This window comes from Stegostoma tigrinum, chromosome 3, assembly GCF_030684315.1.
Source record: "Stegostoma tigrinum isolate sSteTig4 chromosome 3, sSteTig4.hap1, whole genome shotgun sequence".
NCBI lineage: Eukaryota > Metazoa > Chordata > Chondrichthyes > Orectolobiformes > Stegostomatidae > Stegostoma > Stegostoma tigrinum.
Genome location: NC_081356.1, coordinates 30,372,348 through 30,391,627, shown reverse-complemented (window position 1 = coordinate 30,391,627; position 19,280 = coordinate 30,372,348). Strand labels below are relative to the sequence as shown.

General features: G+C 41.1%; 1 protein-coding gene across 1 annotated transcript in view; it reads left to right on the top strand.

Annotated features, from left to right (window-relative positions):
• The first annotated feature begins 2,583 nt into the window (after nt 1–2,583).
• Nucleotides 2,584–19,280, top strand: part of LOC125451152 (atrial natriuretic peptide receptor 1) — a 59,076-nt gene continuing 42,379 nt past the window's right edge. Inside the window, exons 1-9 of the mRNA XM_048527939.2 lie at nt 2,584–2,720; nt 3,087–3,192; nt 6,527–6,659; nt 12,031–12,154; nt 13,765–13,869; nt 14,769–14,871; nt 16,756–16,895; nt 17,014–17,086; nt 18,418–18,556. Coding sequence (XP_048383896.2) covers nt 2,667–2,720; nt 3,087–3,192; nt 6,527–6,659; nt 12,031–12,154; nt 13,765–13,869; nt 14,769–14,871; nt 16,756–16,895; nt 17,014–17,086; nt 18,418–18,556 — 977 coding nt within the window. The 5' untranslated portion in view covers nt 2,584–2,666. The remainder of the gene's footprint in view (nt 2,721–3,086; nt 3,193–6,526; nt 6,660–12,030; nt 12,155–13,764; nt 13,870–14,768; nt 14,872–16,755; nt 16,896–17,013; nt 17,087–18,417; nt 18,557–19,280) is intronic.

Below are 19,280 nucleotides of genomic sequence, written 5' to 3'. Positions count from 1 at the left end.
CAGTGACTTGGGGGGGGGGGGGAGAGAATTGGAGGTGATGATGTTCCCATATATCTGCTGCCCTTGTCCTTCTAGATGGAATGGGTTTGGAAGGTGGTGTCTGAGGATATTTGATGAATTTCTGCAGCGTATCTTGTGGATGGTACACACTGCTGCTACAGAAAGTCGGTGGTGGACGGAGCGGATGCTTGTCGAAGTGGTGCCAATCAAGCGGCTGCCTTGTCCTGGATGGTGTCAAGCTTCTTGAGTGTTGTTGGAGCTGCACTCATCCAGGCGAATGGGGAGTATTCCAGCACAATCCTGACTTGTGCCTTGTAGATGGCTTTGGGGAGTCAGGAGGCGAGTTACTTGCCACAGTATTCCTGACCTTTGGCTTGTTCTTGTAGCCACTATGTTTATGTGGTGAGTCCAGCTGCATTTCTAATCAATGATAACCCCCAGGATGTTAATAATGGGGCATCCAGTGATAGCAGCGTCATTGAATGTCACGGGTCAGTGGTTAGATTGTCTTTTCGTTTGATTCTTCGGAGTCGTCTCAGTAAGCTGTTTTTAACACAAAGTCTCCACCTTCGTGAGGAAACAACATTCACTCTGAGGTCATTTCCACTAATAATGACTTCTGATTTGCAATCTGCTGATCTAACATGATGTTCACAATTTTCCTTTTCTTGTGCACGCACAATGGCGAAGATCCACGCTTTAGTGGGTGTGGAAGCAAAGAGGGAGAAAGCGCGGAGGTTAGCGGGTGGGGTTGCGGTTTGAGAGATAAAGTGGAAGTAGGGAATGCCTAAAAACATTATGCCTGAAAGTGTTTAAGAATAAAGTGCACCTTATTCACTTCATCCTGAGGCTGTGCTACGGAGCAAGATTAAGTTAGCTCAGCTGGCTGTAAGGCTGGTTGGCAATGCAGTGTAACTGCAACAGCGTGGGTTCAGCTCCTACATTGGCTGAGATTACCGTGAAGAACTCTCCTTCTTAACCTCTCCCCTGGCCTGGGGAATGGTGTCCACCAGATTAAACCATCATCAGTGGTCTCTCCCAAACAGGAGAGCAGCCCGATCATCTGTTGGGACAATGGTGACTTAACACACGGGCTTTGGAAGTTGATAAATGTGGAACGGGAAATGCACAGTAAGTCAGACAGCATCCAAGGAACAGGGAAGTCAATGTTTCGGCTGAAACCCTTTAATCAGGACTAGGGAGGGGCAGAGGGAGCCCAGAAATAAATAGAAGGATGGAGGTGGGGCTTGGGGGTAGATGGTGATAGATGAGCGCGGGTAGAAGGATATTGTGCTTGGACAGTGGGAAGGGTGAAGCAGATAGGTGAGTGGGAAGATGGAGAGATTTTGAAGTTTGTGATGCAGTTAGGGGTATATTATGGTTGGTCAGTGGCAAGGGGTGGGACAGATAAGTGAGTGGGAAGACGGACAGGTTTTAAAGCTTGTTGAAGCCATTGGATTATCAATTTCCAAGGGAAAATATGGGGTGTTGTTCCTCCAGGTTACATTTGACCTCACTCTGACAGTGGAGGCGGCCAAGGATGGACATGTTACTAGGGGAGTGGGAGGGGGTTTTAAAATGGATGACAACTGGGAGGTCGGGTTGGTTGCGGATGATCTGCAAAATTAGTCCCGGTGCCTGCACTTGGTCTCCCCGATATAGAGGAGACCACATCCTGACAAAAGGTTTCACCTGAAACATCAACTTCCCTTCTCCTCAGACACTGTCTGACCTGCTGTGCTTTTCCAGCTCCACATTTGTTGACTCTAGTTTCCAGCATCCGCAATCCTTTCTGTCTCCAGGGATTTGGGAGTTGACAGTGTCAAAGTCAGTCCTGTAATTCTCACAGTGCGAATGGCCAGGGAAGCTCACCTCAAGCCTTTTACATGCATCTCGAACCCTTTCCTCCTTAAAGAAAAGCTGCTGGGGCTAGGGAGATCCAAACTGAGCATTTCTGTTGGGCTAAAGGGATTGAGTCAAGTAAAACCCAAGCAGGTTGACTAGCAGGAACAGATACAAGGGGCTGAATGGCCTCTCCTGCTCTCACATTCAGGCAGCACCAAATTTACTTGAAGAAAGGATGAATGATGAACTGCTGAATTTGTTGTTTGAAAATGAATTTAATTTCTGGCTCTGCACCTCTTTCAAATTGCTGTGGTATAGGGGATTATTTCTGCTGAAGGCAATCGCGAATTGATGCATTTTAAATCGGGCCCCTCTCTCCCCCTCTTATTCGCCACACACACTGCTGCCCAGTTTCTGGAATCCAAAACCTACCCATTATCCACAGAAAGCTGAAAACGAGCAAAGTCCCCATTTGGAAGGGAAAGGGGTAGAGGGCTCACGAACATAGGGCTGTCTGAATCCCAGTTCCATTCATTCCTGTGTGTGCTGAAGTGATTTAATCTCTGTCCCTGTGACTGCAGGTGTAGTTTAGCAACGTTAACTCCGGAGCTGCTGTCGGCGAGGGGGGTAGTAATCTGCTCCATTTACCTCTCCCTCTATCCCCATTTTCTTCCAGGCTCTAGACTTCAACGCATGCTCACAGAAACCCTGGTGAAAGGCGTCCTGAGGATGCACAAAATCACAGACTTTTTTTTGTTATTAACGTATTGAGATTCTCAGTTTCAGGATTGGATTCGATCTCCAACACACCCCAGAAGATTATGTCATCTTCCAAATGGGACACATTTGCTCATTTTATTGTTTGTTATTTGCTGGTAAGTTTTTAAAAACAAACATTGATTTGAACAGTGCATTTATAAAGACATAGCTCGGTACTGGAATACGCCAATATAAGCGTTACAGACATTCTGCGCGTAATAATATGTGAATACAACTTAGACACCACCTGTAGCATAAAACAGACTCTAGTCGTTGAAATTTGGAGAAACAAAATTTGGGAAAAGAATTCTGAAAGGAGGAAAGAAATATCCCACAATAATAAATGTTTTAAGGCAAGCATGGTCAGCAGAATAGATTCCAGTTGATATCGGGGAAATTTTCAATTCCGTGTATACAGGAGGTCTACCCTGAATAGGGGTGACAATTGTTTTGTCTATAATTGTTCACATATATTTGCAAAGGCGATGCTGACAAGAAGCACGAGGGAGTGGCATGACCTGGACAATACAGATTATGATTGCTGGCCTTTGGAAAACCCGCATGAATACAACATGATCGACTGTGGAGGTGAGTGTTTGGCTTTTCCACCATTTGTTAACAAGCCAACGTTAGTACTACAGCGCGGTTTCAGGGAGGGATCTAGCACGGGAAGAGACCATTCGGCCCAAGGCGGGGTAGTATTTTAAACTGAGTGACGCCGCTTGCCATCCACAGTTGTATCAGTTGCCTTTTGTTAGCAATTGGCGATGTTAAAGACGCGGATTTTGTGGACAATCGAAACATTGAGTGGTTGGGATAGACACATTCCGCAGAGAAGCAGTTGTGGAATGGATTTGAAGAGATTTGCAACGCTGAGCTTATAACCTACCCTCGACGAGAGCAACAGCTTGTAATTGAGTCTAACGCACCAGCGTAGTCTGCCCAAGCCCTGTCTAACAATTGGTCAGAGAGCCTACAGGACGGCATCGACAGAGGAACTAAAAACCTAAAACACAAAAAAAATCTGCGGATTGCTGGAAATCAGAAATTACTGGAAAAATTCGGCAGGGCCTGGCTGTGGGGAAAAAACGGAGTTGACGTTTAGGGTCCAGTGACCCTTCTTCAGAATTGATTGTAGCTGGAAGAAGGGTTGATTATGTATGCTGAAGGGGACAAAACGATAGCTGCTCAGAGACAGAGAGAAAAACAGTTGGGAGACAGAAGAATGGGTAAAGGTTAGCATTAGAGAATGAATAGTTGATAAGTAGGGACTGTTAGTAACTGACTATGGGTTGTTTGTGGTAGCAGTCCATATGATGACAAGGCCTAGAGAGTGGAAATTGAGGGACAATATGGGAGAAGGTGCTCAGGTCCTTCAGGTCACTGGACCGTAAATGTGAATTCTGTTTTTCTCTCCACAAATGCTGCCAGACCTACTGATCTTGTATGCAACAATTTCTGATTTTATTTCTCAATAGAGGAACTGTCTGGCAAAACTGAACACCTAGCTGTTAGTTTGAAATAGTGTCTGCCTCTAACAATAACAGGATGTAGGACAATCTGAAGGCCACTAGTCCCTGGGCTGTCTCCAAGGAGATCACTATTTTAATTTTTCAATTGTATGAATCATTGAACATCCTAACCCTTAAGCTTTTACTACAATTTGTTTAAGATTTAAATTGTTCCGTACATTAAACTCCATTGAACTGCCTTGACTGATTGGTATCGTTCAATGTTCTGATCTAATAAAAATCCATCCATCTGGAGTTCTGGAATTTTCCACTGGTCCTCAGCCACAGTGGGAGGGCAAGGCTTCCAGATTTTCACTACCTCATGTGTGGGGGAAGATCTTCTTGACATTGCATTAAAATGGGCCAGGTTTACTTTTTAAAATGTTGTTCATTTGACCTGGGCTCCCCAGAGGTTAATTAGATCATGCCTCAATATTTGATACTCCAGGAAATACAAACCTGTTCCATGCAAACTGATCCCATAATTTGCAGAACACCTCCGCTCAGTTCGTAACAAACAACTGCACCTCCCAGTCGCAAACCATTTCCACTCCCCCTCCCATTCTCTTGATGACATGTCCATCATGGGCCTCCTGCACTGCCACAATGATGCCACCCGAAGGTTGCAGGAACAGCAACTTATATTCCGCCTGGGAACCCTGCAGCCATATGGTATCAATGTGGACTTCACCAGTTTCAAAATCTCCCCTTCCCCCACTGCATCCCTAAACCAGCCCAGTTCATCCCCTCCCCCCACTGCACCACACAACCAGCCCAGCTCTTCCCCCCCACCCACTGCATCCCAAAACCAGTCCAACCTGTCTCTGCCTCCCTAACCGGTTCTTCCTCTCACCCATCCCTTCCTCCCACCCCAAGCCGCACCCCCAGCTACCTACTAACCTCATCCCACCTCCTTGACCTGTCCGTCTTCCCTGGACTGACCTATCCCCTCCCTACCTCCCCACCTACACCCTCTCCACCTATCTTCTTTACTCTCCATCTTCGGTCCGCCTCCCCCTCTCTCCCTATTTATTCCAGTTCCCTCCCCCCATCCCCCTCTCTGATGAAGGGTCTAGGCCCGAAACGTCAGCTTTTGTGCTCCTGAGATGCTGCTTGGCCTGCTGTGTTCATCCAGCCCCACATTTTATTATCCCATAATTGAACCCGTTTTATCCCGGTACCAATTCAACCAATCAGCTTTTTTTTATTGTGGGGTGGGACTTCCATGACTTTGTGTCAAAGAAATTAGGTCCCAAACTTTCCAATCATTGAAATCTATGGCATGAAACAAGGCCGTTTGTTTGATTATACATAGAACATGATAATATAAAATTTGAGTGCAGGAGTAGAAAATTCTACACCACCCCCCCCAAGCCGCCTCTACCATTTAATACCATCGCAACTGACCTACCTCAACTCCACTTTCCCATCTGCTTACCATACCACTCCATCCTGTGCAAGGCTGAACAAGTGTCTATCCCAGCCCCAAATATACTCAACAATTGAGTATCTGCAACCCTCTGCAAATGACTTGAATTCTTGGAATAGAATCTTAGAATCCCCAAAGTGTGGAAACAGGTTATTTTGCCCAACAAGTCCACATAAACCTTCCAACGAGCATCCCATCTAGAACCACCTCCCCACCCTACCCCTGTCACCAGGCTAATCCACCGAGCCGACACATCCTTGGCCACTACAGATAATTTAGCGTGGCCAATCCACCTAACCAACATTTTTAGACTGTGGGAAACAAACAAACCCACAGGGAGAATGTGCAAACTCCACACCGAGAGTTGCCCGAGGATGGAATCAAACCCAAGTCCCTGGTGCTGTGAGTCAGCAGTGCTAACCACTAAGCTAACCTGTCACCATGATAAAGTGAATGATAGGACGAAAACAAAAGTCAGAAGGAAGAATCATTTCAAGAAAGGATCATTTGCCACAAAAGGTTTATCCTGTTGTGGTTTATTCTCAAACACACAAACTGGATACTTGGAGCTCTGAACCCCGAATTTGTGGGGGAAATAGTCAGTCAGTGATGCAGGTGCTGGATTGTATTAGAGATAAAAATAAACAAGCAAGCGTAATTCATAGCTTAGATACAGTATTAATCTAAAATCAAATACAAAAGAATGCACTGTTCTAATATTTTCAGCATTTAATTGAAAGTTGCGAAATGTATATTTTCTTAATTTACAGAATTAAAGGTAAATTTTCATTGCTGTCTGCATTTTGTATTAAAGCCCATAGATCATATGTTATCAGGTTCAGTTCCCTGAAGTTCTCCATCATTTACATAGTTTTATAAAAGAGAGGATTTGCAGTTTTGTAGTCTATTTGCATTCTTTTACCTGGCTCATATCAAATTATTAAAACTATTTGTTTAACAACAACATTTCTTCCTTCTGCAGGTCTAGAAATGGCATGGGTACAGAGACCCTCGGAGAAAGTGCTTAGTGGTGAAGAATTCAATGTGACCTATGCAGTAACTGTGACAGATCATTTCTATCACTGGGCAGTGGCAAACAATATCCTTATACATAGGTGGGTACTGCTTTTGTGCCACAGGTTATCTGAGCTGAAATTGAATGTGTATGTCCACTGACTGTACTGTACCAACTGGGAGCATTACTCAGCAAACTGTGGACATTGTTGTGCCAATTCTTTGTCTCCTTCTACCTTTTCTAAGTGTGTCCCACCCCATCTTCAATTGCGTAAAATTAACCTTTTACATGCAAACTGGTTCTATGCTATTGGATGCTCAAGCTGAGTGAAGCACTTTGCGTTTCAGCAAGGACATGACAAAGTTCCTGTTTTGTGCCCCCATTGGTTTCTAAAAATGACTTCCTAAAGAATTAATATCTCCTCCAAGAGGCAGTTGGCTTGCCTTCATCTCTGTCATTCGAGTTATTCTAACTGCACTGTTAGCTCAGAGTTTCAGAGGAAAACATTTTTAAAAAGCTTACAATTACCACGCAGCTTTCATGACTGCAGGACGCTACCAAACACTTCATAGCCAATGAGATACTTTTAAAAATGTAGCCACGTTGTAACGTAAGAAACATGTCAGTCACTTTTTACATGTGCAGCTAGGTGATCATTACCAGGTAAGCTTTTTTATTTTGCTGATGTTACTTGAAGGTTAAACGTTATCCAGGACACTGCAGATAATGCTCAGCTGATCTTTGAAAAAGTGCCACGGGATCTCTTCTATCCACCTGAGAGGGCACGCTGACCTTCTGATAGTGTAGCACTGTCCCAGAGCTGTGCTGAGGGTGTCAGCCTTGTATCCAGGAGTGAGACTTTGAATTCACAATCCGTTACACAGGGAGAGACTAAGCCACAGTTGACACCGTTAAATTAATAACACTGAATAAACAGATTAAGTTGAGAATGTCATCTGGTTAAGTTAGTAATTATTATGTTTCTCTATGAGGGACTCTCAAGTTTGAGGATATATTATGTTTGGAAAAGAAGATAGCATATATGTCAGTATGGTGTTCCTTTCAATTTCAGCTGTCAATTTCCTTCTCTTACTCTCTAGTAAATTTACTCCGAAGGGACATAAAGCAAATCCTGCTTCAGTACAGTGTTACATCTCCAACTCGGTGCAGCAACTAAATAAATCCTACCATTAGTAAATCAGGAATCGGAATAGAGAAACTGTTTATACTTTGGTATAAGATGCGTTGTACTGCAAGTTATCTGACAAGCATCGATTGCATACGCAGCATCCAAACAACTGTTGTATTGCAATAAAGCAGAAGAAGAACAGATCAAATTCAAATTGAACGTTCAATCCCTCCACTATTTGTAGCTTTGTATTATGCTGTTGAGCCCCTAGACTCTGGAATTTCCCTCTTAAACCTCTTTACCCTTCTCTCCTTTCAAGACACTCTTACAACCCGTCCATCCTAATTGCTCTTGTGGCTATGTGAAAGGCACCACCTCAGAGTAGGTCATTGCCAATACATACAAAGACATAAATTTGGTGTAGAAATAGGTCATTTGGACCCATAAATTTGCTTCATTATTCTATAAAATCATGGCTGATTTCTTTGCTTTTTAAATTCCGCATTCCCACCTAGCCCTGACAATCTTTAATTACCCCGTCTAACAAAAAAATTTGATCTACCTCTGCCTTAAATATTCAGTGACTCTGCCTCCACTACCTTCTGAAGCAGAGAGTGCTTGCTTGGCTGGTTAGGTTAGTTGGCCGGATGACCAGTTTTCTCTAACTGCAGCGGTTTCAATTCTTAAACCAGCTAAGGTGACCATAAAAGTGCCCCTCACCAAAGTTGTGCTGACCGTCAGGTTAAACTCACAGCAATCATCTCTCTCTCTACTGAAAGAGCAGCCCGCTGGGACTACAGTGACTTTATCTATACCTATTTAAATAAGAACAGGAAGTAAAGTAAATGTTGGTCTCCTACAGGGTGAGAATGGGGAGTTAATTATAGGAAATAGGGAAACAGTGGATGAAGTGAGCAAGTTTGATTCCTTTTTCAGAACACAAGAACAGTCCATTAATAACTGTAAATCAGGACTTGGAAAGAAGAAAGAAACTTGGTGAACTTATAATTGCTAGGGAAGCAGAACCCAGCAAACTAATGGCGCTGTGGGACATCATTCTAGGGTCTGAAAAGTGCTTTCTCATGAGGTAGTAGATACTTTGGTGTTAATTTTCAAAAATTCCTAAACCCTGGAAAGTTTCTAACCGAATGTAAAGTAACATTTATAGCTCTTCTATTTTAAGAAGGAAGCAGGAAACTATAGGTCCATTAGCTTGACGTTTGTCATGGGGAATGATTTAATATCAGTCTTGGGACAATGCAAGGTAATTGGAAAGCATCAGCATGGATTTGTCAAAAGGAAATGTCTTTAAGCGATTTATCATGGTTGTTTGAATTGGTATATGTCTCAGGTAACAATCCAGAGATTGTTATTTTTGAGATTCTGTTCTTGACATTTTTTTTTGCCTAACACCACAAACTGTCTAAGCAGAACCTCTTTCCTAGTCCTACCTATGTTGTTAATAACTACATGGACTACAATAACTGGATCATTCTCCTGTCCATTCCTGAGCAGAAGTCCCAAACTGTGGCACTGGTTTTGTAATATGACCGTCTGGACGCAGGCTCTTGACTGCACAGAATGGTGTCTATTTCTCTCACTATATCATCCCTTGCCACGACTGCATTCATCCTTACTACCCTCATTTGAAAGCCATGCTGAGCCAAGGTGCACTGGTCATTCCACTCCTCCTGCCTACAAGATCTTGCTGCCATTCACTTGGGTGAGCACCTCAAAACTGTGACTGCCTTCTGAAACTTAGTGACCAGGTATCTCTCACCCACCATGATGTGTCTCAATGTCTTCAACTCAACCTCCAATTCAACAACTGAGCTTTGGACATTTGCTACCGATGTTTGTTTTGACTCACTTTCTGGTCCAGAAGCTTCCACATTCCTCAGCTGCAACACAACACCTAACTCATCATTGACTGTGCTAATTAGCACAATCAGTCATATAAAATTAGTTGCTGTTCCACACCATTATTTTACTGTGCCGAATAAATGCTGATGCCACTTACAACTAAAAGCTATACATGTCTTATTTAAACAGGTAACTATTTTAGTGATTTTTTTTATTATTTATTGACCTTTGGTTCCTAAACAGCCTAATTACACAACCCCTTCTGCTGATCACTTTCTGGTCAGTCAGCTTACTAGACTCCGATGCAACCACTATTATTTTTCATACTTTTTTTTATTTTAAAAGCTGAGCAGACGCTGGCTTCTAGCAACTCAAGGTGCTACACTCCAAAAATCTCTGATGAAGGGTCTAGGTCCGAAACGTCAGCTTTTGTGCTCCTGAGATGCTGCTTGGCCTGCTGTGTTCATCCAGCTCCACACTTTGTTACCCTACACTTACCAAACTGCCTGACCTTTTGCTGTGTGCCACTTGTACTTGTAACTATTGATACTGCTTGTAACTTAGATGAATCAGCTCTGTCCCACTATTGTGAAGACAGAAATTTTGGATAACCCTCTAATTAGCCAATTATACTGTAGGTTCTCTCTTCCTTGTCTAAGCCTGAAAAAATATCTTTAGATGTTAAATTTGACTTAAGCAACAAATCTCACTTTTTAATGTTTAACATTTATATGCTAAAAGCAACTAATGCTTTTAAAGTAATATTACTCTTTACGAGAGAGTTACAAAGAGTCATTAAGAAGCAGGCTAAGGCAGGGAAATAGAATGTGAGTGTAAACTATTGAGTGGCATTAAAATGCATGATATAAGCTTCTCCATCTGAGTGCGTTAAAAGAGGTGGATGTAGTTAAAAATAGATGCATTGGTGGTCATCTTTCAAATTTATATTGACTCTGAAATAGACCCTGCTGTTTGGGAAATGGTGCATACAACCACATTATTCAAGAAAGGAGAAAGAAGAAAAACTGGGAAATAGACCTCTTAGTCTAACATCAGGAGCAGGGAAAATGTTAGAATCACTAATAAACACTATGCACATACTGGTAAACTTGCGAAGAATCAACATGGAATTATGAAAGAGTAATCATGTTTGATTCACCTGCTGGATTTTCTTTTGAGACATAATTTGCAGAATGGGTAAGGAAGGACTGGTGAAGTTTGCTGCTGTCCTCATGACTGGAGTGTGGGAGGAAACCGCGACAAAGATATGCTAAATTGCCCTAGTGTTCAGGGATGTGCAGGTGAGGTGGATTAGCTATGGGAAATGCAGGGTTTTAGGTATAGAGTAGGGGGTTTGGTCAATGTGGACTCAATTCGCTGAATGGCCTGCTTCCACACTCTGGGGATTCTATGATTTACAGAGTTAAATTAAAGAGTGGCTTGGTAAATGAAGACATCACATTGAGTGCAGTGAACTAACTTCAAATAGTGAAATATATTCAGTTACAACCCCTTGGAATGGAAAAGCCTAAACTCAGTTGTATGAAGACTCCGAGACGAATCTATCAGAATCTTAAAATGGCAAATTGAAGCTGCACTTTAATATTAACTTCAATTGATGTGAAAGAGAAGATAATTCAGTCCTCTCTGACAACTGTAAAGGAGTATTTATAGCATTAATGCAATTGTATTTTTGCCATGTGTCTTGAAATTTTTAAGCATATGTTTTATGTAAATAGTTTGGTTTATTCTATTTTATCATCTTTTCTTTTGCAAAATAAAATTCTGCTTATTCTGTTATTAAAACTGAACCTGCAGCATTTGTGTTTCAGTGAAAGATCACTTAGTTAAAACCAAAAGGAAAATATGATCTATCAAGCCAGATTTCAGTCTGGGATCTGACTTGTCTATCAGTAACAATATTTTGGAATCAAAAGGGTAGATGTAGGAAGGATCTATCCCCTGGTTGGTTGGCCTAGAACTAGAATTAGACAGTCTCAGAAAAAAAGGGAGGCCATTTTGGACTCAGATGAGGAGGGATTCTTTCCCTCAGGGTGGTGGGTTATTGGAATTCTTTGTCCCTTGGGGCTGTGGAGCCTGAGTATGTTCAAGTTTTAGATTGATAGATTTCTACATCTTAAAAAGATCAAGGGGTATGGGAATAGGTGCAGGAAAATGGTGTTAAAATAGAAGATCTCACTGAATGCCGGTGTGGGTTCAAAGAACTGAATGGCCTACTCCAGCTCCTTTTTCTTTTATTGTTGGTAACTTGTTTATAATGGGCCTGAAACTCCTTGAAGTTGTTTCAAGTAAGAGTTTCATTCACACTACTCAACACCATCAAAGAGAGCAGAACTTGGCAGAAAATCCACAAGTTTCATTTCTACTTCTCCAGTTTTATCATGAACATGAAGCCTTCTAGAAAATATCTTCACACGATCTGTAATTAACACAACTTGCCTATTTTGTTGACATCTAGCAATCCGACAGAAGCCAAAACTTTCTGTGAAGAGAAGGAGTGTCCCTTGGACTGGAAGAATGCCAATGAAGACAACTGCTGCGTGCATCATGCCAACATTCACTCCTGCCCACTCAATTTTATGGTTAGTGATCTCCCTCTTTGACTCTGGGTATGACTGTACTGTATACAAATATATATATATACAAATAAATATATACAAATTTGTGTACTGTACACAAATTGATACAAACACAGACCATGCTGGAAAAACTCAGCAGGTCTGACAGCATCTATATGGAGGGAACCAGAGTTGAGGTTTAGAGTCTGACTCTTCTTCAGCTTTATCTACAGCTTGTTGTTTGCGGCTAGGTAGTACAAAACTCAAGTATAGTTGAAAAAGGGACATCTTGTCAAAAAGCTTTTCATTTTGCACTCATCACAACAGGCACAGAATGCCACATTTCAAAGGGAGGAACAATTTATACTGCATGAGAAAAGAGCTTGATTGGCTGGCAAGAAAACTCTAATTGATTGAGACATTACCACCCAATTAGCACACTTTTCTTTAGTTTATGCCTTCAAGATTTGATATTCTGGCCAAAAAGCTTTGACAATAAGTACCTAATTTCATACAATGATTAAACTCTCATTTCCCTCTCTTTGTACTGGATACAGTACTTACCAAACTTCTCCCTACTGAGACCCCATTTGAATACTGTTGTTACCCCTCAGTGGGACCTGGAGTGGTTTAATGTGGGCAAATGAGGTTCAATGCAGAAAAGCATTAGGTGATGCAATTTGGTTGGAAGAACAATGAAACACAATAGGAAATAAGGGGTACAATTCTAAATGGGGTGGCAGGAGCAAAGGGATTCCTGTGTATATGTGCACAGATCATTAAAGGTGGCAGGGCAATTGGAGAGAGCAGTTAGTAGAGCATATGGTGTCCTCAGCTTTATCAGTAGGGGTGAAGAGGTGATTTTGAACTTGTATGAGACACTTGTTAGACCCAAGTTAGAGTATTGTGCACAGTTGTGGGCACAACATTATAGGAAGAGATGTGAATGCATTGTAGAGAATGCAGAAACAATTTACAAGAATTGCTCAGGTAATGGGAAACTTCAGTTAAGAACAAGTGAAGTTGGAATTTTTCACATAGAGGGAAGAAGCCTGGGAGGATATTTGATAGAGGGTTTTCAAAATTGAGTGAGCTGGTTGGAGATAGGGAGAAGCTGCAAAAGAAACAAGAGTGGGGAAAACTAATCAAGGGTGATGTGAGAGAAAACATTCCACTTCGCAAGCTGTTAAAGTGTGGAATGCAATGCTTAGCAGGGCAAAGGAGAGAGGTTCAATTAAGGCATTCAAGAGGGCACTGGATGATTATTTGGATAGGAATAGTATGCAGGGAAGTGGAGAAAGAGCAGGAAATTGCCGATTAGGTAATGATGTTCGTTTGAAGAGCCAGTGCATGCATGATGGGCTGAATGGCTACCTTATGCCCTATAACAATTCTGTGAGAGTGGGAACCTGTCTACTCAAACGGAAGGGCAGTTGTTATAACTTACAGCCATTGTTGCCTTGGAGTATGTGATGCAAAGTTTCGTCTTGTAATCCCAACTGTGGTCCCAGCAAACCACTTTGTCAAATCCTGGTGGAGTCAGTAGGTTACAGACCCCTCTGTATATTCAAGCTGATTAAATCCAATAATTATTTGGTCATGAGGGTTACTGTACTTTTTTTTACTCCTTGAAGGTAAAGGGAGGAATTTGTGGTCCTTGGATTCCTGATGATGGGCAGATAGTTACCCATACCATATCCACCGCAGGGAGAATCAGCCAAATCAATTGGACTGCCAAGGTAACTTAGGAACATCTGAAAGTATGAACAGTGAAGACATGAATAGGCCTTCTGGCCTTATGGTGCAGAGGAGGTTTGTCAGAATGGTACCAAGAATGAGAGACTTCATTTCTACACACAGACTAGAGATGATTGGATTCTTCTCCTTTAGAGCAGAGAAGGTTAAGGGGAGATTTAACTGTGGTCTTAAAAATCATGAAGTGTTTTGATAGACTAAATAAGAGGTTTTATTTCCTCTCTTATGAGGATCAGTAACCAGAGAAATAAAAATTCAAGGCATTTAATGCAACAATCAGTAGTGAGATAATGATTTCTTTCTTGCTCAGTTTGTTCTTGGGGAGCTGGAATTGCTATCTAAAAGATAGTCAAAGCAGATTCAAACAGAAAATTTTTAAAGGGCATTTGGGAAAGTGTGGTGGGGGTTAGGACTTTTTTTTTCTAAGAGCTAGCGTGGGGTGGTTGACTGAATGATCTCCCTCTGTGCTCCTTCATCTTATGATCCCAAGGCCTGTTCCAGCCTGTCATACATCGTGTTTATACCTTGTGTATAATGTCATGTAATCTCCAGACTGTGTGAAACAATGTGATATCTTGGAAGTGACAAATGATCTCTCAGAAAATCAAGGAATGTGGGGAGCAAGCAGGAAAATTGAGTCACGATTTGTGCATTTCAGCACATTGGCAAAAATGTAACAACTGAGGCTTATGTGCTTATTTTCTGTTTTTATGGTTAAGTTCTTTCATTAATTGTTACCCTTTGAATAAATACAAATTTATCTGGCTGGTAGCACAGGGACAATGCAGTTATTTTAGAAACAGAATATAATTGTTAAATATATAGCTGAGTGCACTGGTTTAAGACAGCAGTAATGTTAATTTCTCATGCTTTGCGAATGTAGGTGGTCCTTGTCCATCGTGGTGTAACCTCCCTAATAGCTCACATCAAGGTTGGTCGAATGCAAGCTGCATTGGAGGCTAAAACCATGGTGTTACCTGCACAAGGTAATTCAGACTAAAATGCTGTGCATCACTGAGAATTGATTGTAATTAAAGAACAATGCTAATTTTTATTTGGAATAATTTTGCAGGGGTAAATCATTGTAAATAGATCACTTCCTCGCGCTTGCAATCTACAGGGGCTGAGATTCAGATCTCTAGATCTAAAGCAACCCTGAGTTGGGTCGCACAGCTTTAAGACCTCACCAGCACTCGGGAAGAACTGCAGTACTGAGGTGCCACCTTTTTGGAAACAATGTTAAAACAAAGCTCTGTCTCTTCTTTCAAGTGAACATGACTAACTCATGGTCACTATTTCAAAGAACAGTTCCGGCCAGTATGTATCCTGCAGCCAGCTCCGTGGGAAGAAGAAACAATTTGGTCATTCTTACATTGTTCTTTTTGTTTTGGAATTTTGCTACACAAAATCAGCTCCCAACTTTTCCTACATTCCAGCAGTAACTACACTTCTGAAAGCATTTAATTGATGGTAAAACACTTCAAGGCACTCTTGAGTTTTAGAAACACACAATGTCTTTTAAGCCTGTACAGTCTTTGTGACTATGGTTCTCCAAAGAGCCACTGTGACTGCTGTAGTTCGTAAAATAAACTATGCAGATCCTTCCCATTGAAACTGTGATCAACTTTCACACTCTATGAGTTTTTAGCTTTATAATGAATGGTAACTTTGAATAGCCAAATGTGTTAATATTATGATCGAAGGTCTATAGTACATAAAATTACCATCTGGGAACGTAGATCTTTAGAATAGAAACAGATGAGTTTTGGTTTCAGTTCTGTGAGGATGACTTTTTTTTCTAAAAAGACCAAAATATAATTTTGAAAAATTGACCTAAATACGTAATTTCCAAGAAAGCATGTAACTTAGTGTCTGGTCAGATAGCATATAGTTTGTTGATCAAATTTATTACGACATTACGCTTATGACATAGAGAGACAAATGATCAAGGGTCACTGGTAGTGTAGTTTGAGTTCAAATTGAGTAAATTGGGTTTCAGTTTGGCCCTACCAGAAAGCAGTTTTCAGCTCAGGAAGCTGCCATCCTAGCACCAGCGTAGTTTGTGTTTGCAGGATTGCAATTTGGTAGTGAAAATTTGAAAAAAACTTCTCAGCTGTTAAAACAGAAAATGAATCCAGGATATCTGAACTGGAAAGAAGTCATAAAACTACTTCAGCAGTCCCAGGAGAAAAACAGTAGAAGATTCAGTTTAGTAACAAATTGGAGAGTTAAGATTAGAGTGGTGTTTCTCTGGGATTGAGTATCTGAAAATGATTTTGCTAGGAAAAAGGTTCAATATCAGTTTGCTTTCCAAGTCAAGATCTTAAATTGACTTGTATGTTAACATAACTTGGTTATGTTAACATAACTTTGTTTCGTTTTCTGTTCCGTAACAAACTTGTGTTCTTTATCAAAAGAACATTGGCAGTTTTGTGTGAATGTGTTCGGTGACTGACCATGGTGGTAACCAAGTATAAAACATTAAACTTATAATGCCTCAAGCCAGGTTTCATTCTGGAACCTGACTTGTCAAGTATTACCAAGAGCTGGGATATAAATAGAAAATAATTTTAATAAATCCAATTGGGAATTGAAACTTCATATTCTCCCCACTTTGGATAAAGATGAAAATGTTGCTGAGGATTGCATTTAAAGGAAGCATGATAAACATATTTAGGGAGAAAGGGATAGAAAGATGTGCTGTAGTGTTGAGATGGAGGGGTTGAGAGGAGGCTCATGTGAAACATTAATGACAGCATTTATTAGTTAGATAAAATGACTAGTTTTTCTAAATTATCTGTATATTGTTTTTCTATTGAGCACTGAGATGTAACAATGCACTAATAGTTTCTTCCTATTCTTGTGTTGAGTGTGTGGAGATGATAACTGTGATAAGGATGAAACGTGCTCTACTTGTCCAGCAGATTGTGGTGACTGCACTTCCACCATCAAAATAGCTGTCAGTTTCCCCATCTCGCTGGCATGCATTGGCTTCATCCTTACTGTTGTGGTACGTCTTTTTGTGATGCTCTTTGTGTTTGTCTATTCCTTTTCATAAAAACAAAATAAATCAATAAAGGATCTTAATTGACTGTGCAACGTTTACTCACTTTTTTTTCTCATCTCAGTGGCTTCAGTATCAGAAGCAAAAGATGTTGTGGGATGAAAGCTGGATCATTGACTTCAATCAAATTAAGCAAGGTTTGTGTGTTTTTGAGGAGCTGCTAGCTATGGGCATAAGTTTGATCAATAAATAGTAGATTCATTTGTGTTGGCTGTATACATGTTTGAGTTAGCTGTGCTGGTTGCACAGATTATATGCTGCGTTCGATGTACAAAGGCATGGATATGCAGATTATTGTTTGCAGCCTTAGACTGACTGCTGCCTCACTGTCCTGCAGTGATTCCATTATAATATTCACGAGCACAAATAGTTTTTCTCTGAATACATCTGATGATCAGCCAGCCATTGAACTGAAACTAACGTTTGCTTTGCACAGGTACCAGTCAATTATGCCTGATTAAATAATCTTATATGATGTTGTATTTGAAATGAATTTATGTTCCTCATAATTTATCTCCTCCATATTTCTATAATCTTCTCCAGCCCCAAAAACCTCTTGATTCTGCTCACTTCCACATCCTTTCACCTTGGTGCCTTCAATCGCCTGAGCTCTGACAAGTCTCTCCCTAAACCTATCTATGTAGCAGCGCTCTCTCATTCTTTAAGATACTCCTTAAAATCTGTCTCTTTCAATAAACTTTTCTTCTTCTGTCATTATCTGCTTGATGTGACTTGGTGTCAGATTTTGTCTGATGATGCTCACCTGAAGTGCCATGGGATGTTTCACTATGTTAACGATGCTGTACAGACGCAAGTTGTTGTGAACCTTTGCAGAACTGAAACAAAGCAGCATCTACATAAGTCAGAGCATATAGTCCTGTCACCTGTGGGTCAGCATGTAATCTGCTCAACTTTGAGCTGCAAGTTACCAGTTCCAATCAATCGTGTTGGAAAGAGCTGAATATTTAGCCTTGGCTGACATGCCTGTGCTTCTACATTGGAGGTGATGACTTTTGGGTAGGATGGTAAACCAAAGCCCTGCTACCCTCTCTGGTATGTGTAAAGGATTTTACAGCACCGTTTTGAGAAAGAGCATAGGAAGCATTACTAATGTCCTAGTCAACAGTTATTCCATTACCAACATTTAAATGGATAATTTTATTTAATTATTGTTTGCAGGAGCTTTCTCTGCATGCATTGAACACCTTGTTTCCTATATTACAAAATTGACAACACTTGGAGTACTTAGTTGGCTGTAAAGAACTTTAGAAATGTGTTGAGATCATGAAAGCCACAATATAAATGCAAATTTCTTGTATCTTTTCAACAGACGTTGGCCAATTACATACAGTTACTTGACTTAACAATGTTCTGCTCAGCAGGCAAGAATTGAGTATCTGTAAGTTTTGTGTCCAATGCAAGCTTATTTTTTTTTCTCTTGATGTGACATTTCTGAACTCTCCTGCAGATCATACCATGACGGGCAGCTTGGGCAGTGTTCCCAATGGAGCCAGTGATTCCAATGCCAGCTGTATCACCACAGTGAGCTCGTGTACAGGACCACTCACTGCATCCAGAAAACAGCACTTTACCCAGACAGGCATATTGTAAGTGAAATATACAAATCCATTAACACATTGCAAGTAGTGTGCACAATTTTCCTTAAGGAGGGATACACTTGCATTAGGAGCCCTTCAAAGGTATGAACTGGATGGAATCCTGAGATGAGGGACTTGTGCTCTGAGGAAATAGTGAGCAACTTTGGAATATACACATGGGAGTATGTAAGAACGATAGATGATCTTATTGAAACATGTACGATTGTGAGGGTGGCTAGTAGTGCTCACCAAGTAGATGCAGATAATTCTCCAAGTTGTGTGGGTGGGGAAGAGGTCTAAAGTGAGCAAAAACAAAGTTGCTGGAAAAGCTCAGCAGGTCTGGCAGCATCTGCGAAGGAAGAAAACACAATTAACATTTCGGGTCCGGTGACCCTTCCACAGAACTGATGGTGTCTGGGAAAACAACGTTCCAAGGAAAGGTCACCGGACCCGAAATGTTAATTGTGTTTTCTTCTTTCGCAGGTGCTGCCAGACCTGCTGAGCTTTTCCAGCAACTTTGTTTTTGCTCTAAAGTAGGGGCACAGTTTTAAGCTAAATGGTATCCCATTTAAGTTGAAAATGAGGAGAAATTCCTTCTCCCAGAGAGACTTTAAGTGTTTGGATGTCTCTTGCCTAGTGGCAGTGGAAACTGAATATATGTAAGGCTGAGGTTGATAGTGTTTTGTCAATCAAAAAAAATCGAAGGGTATAGGGATACGCAAGTATTTTAGTT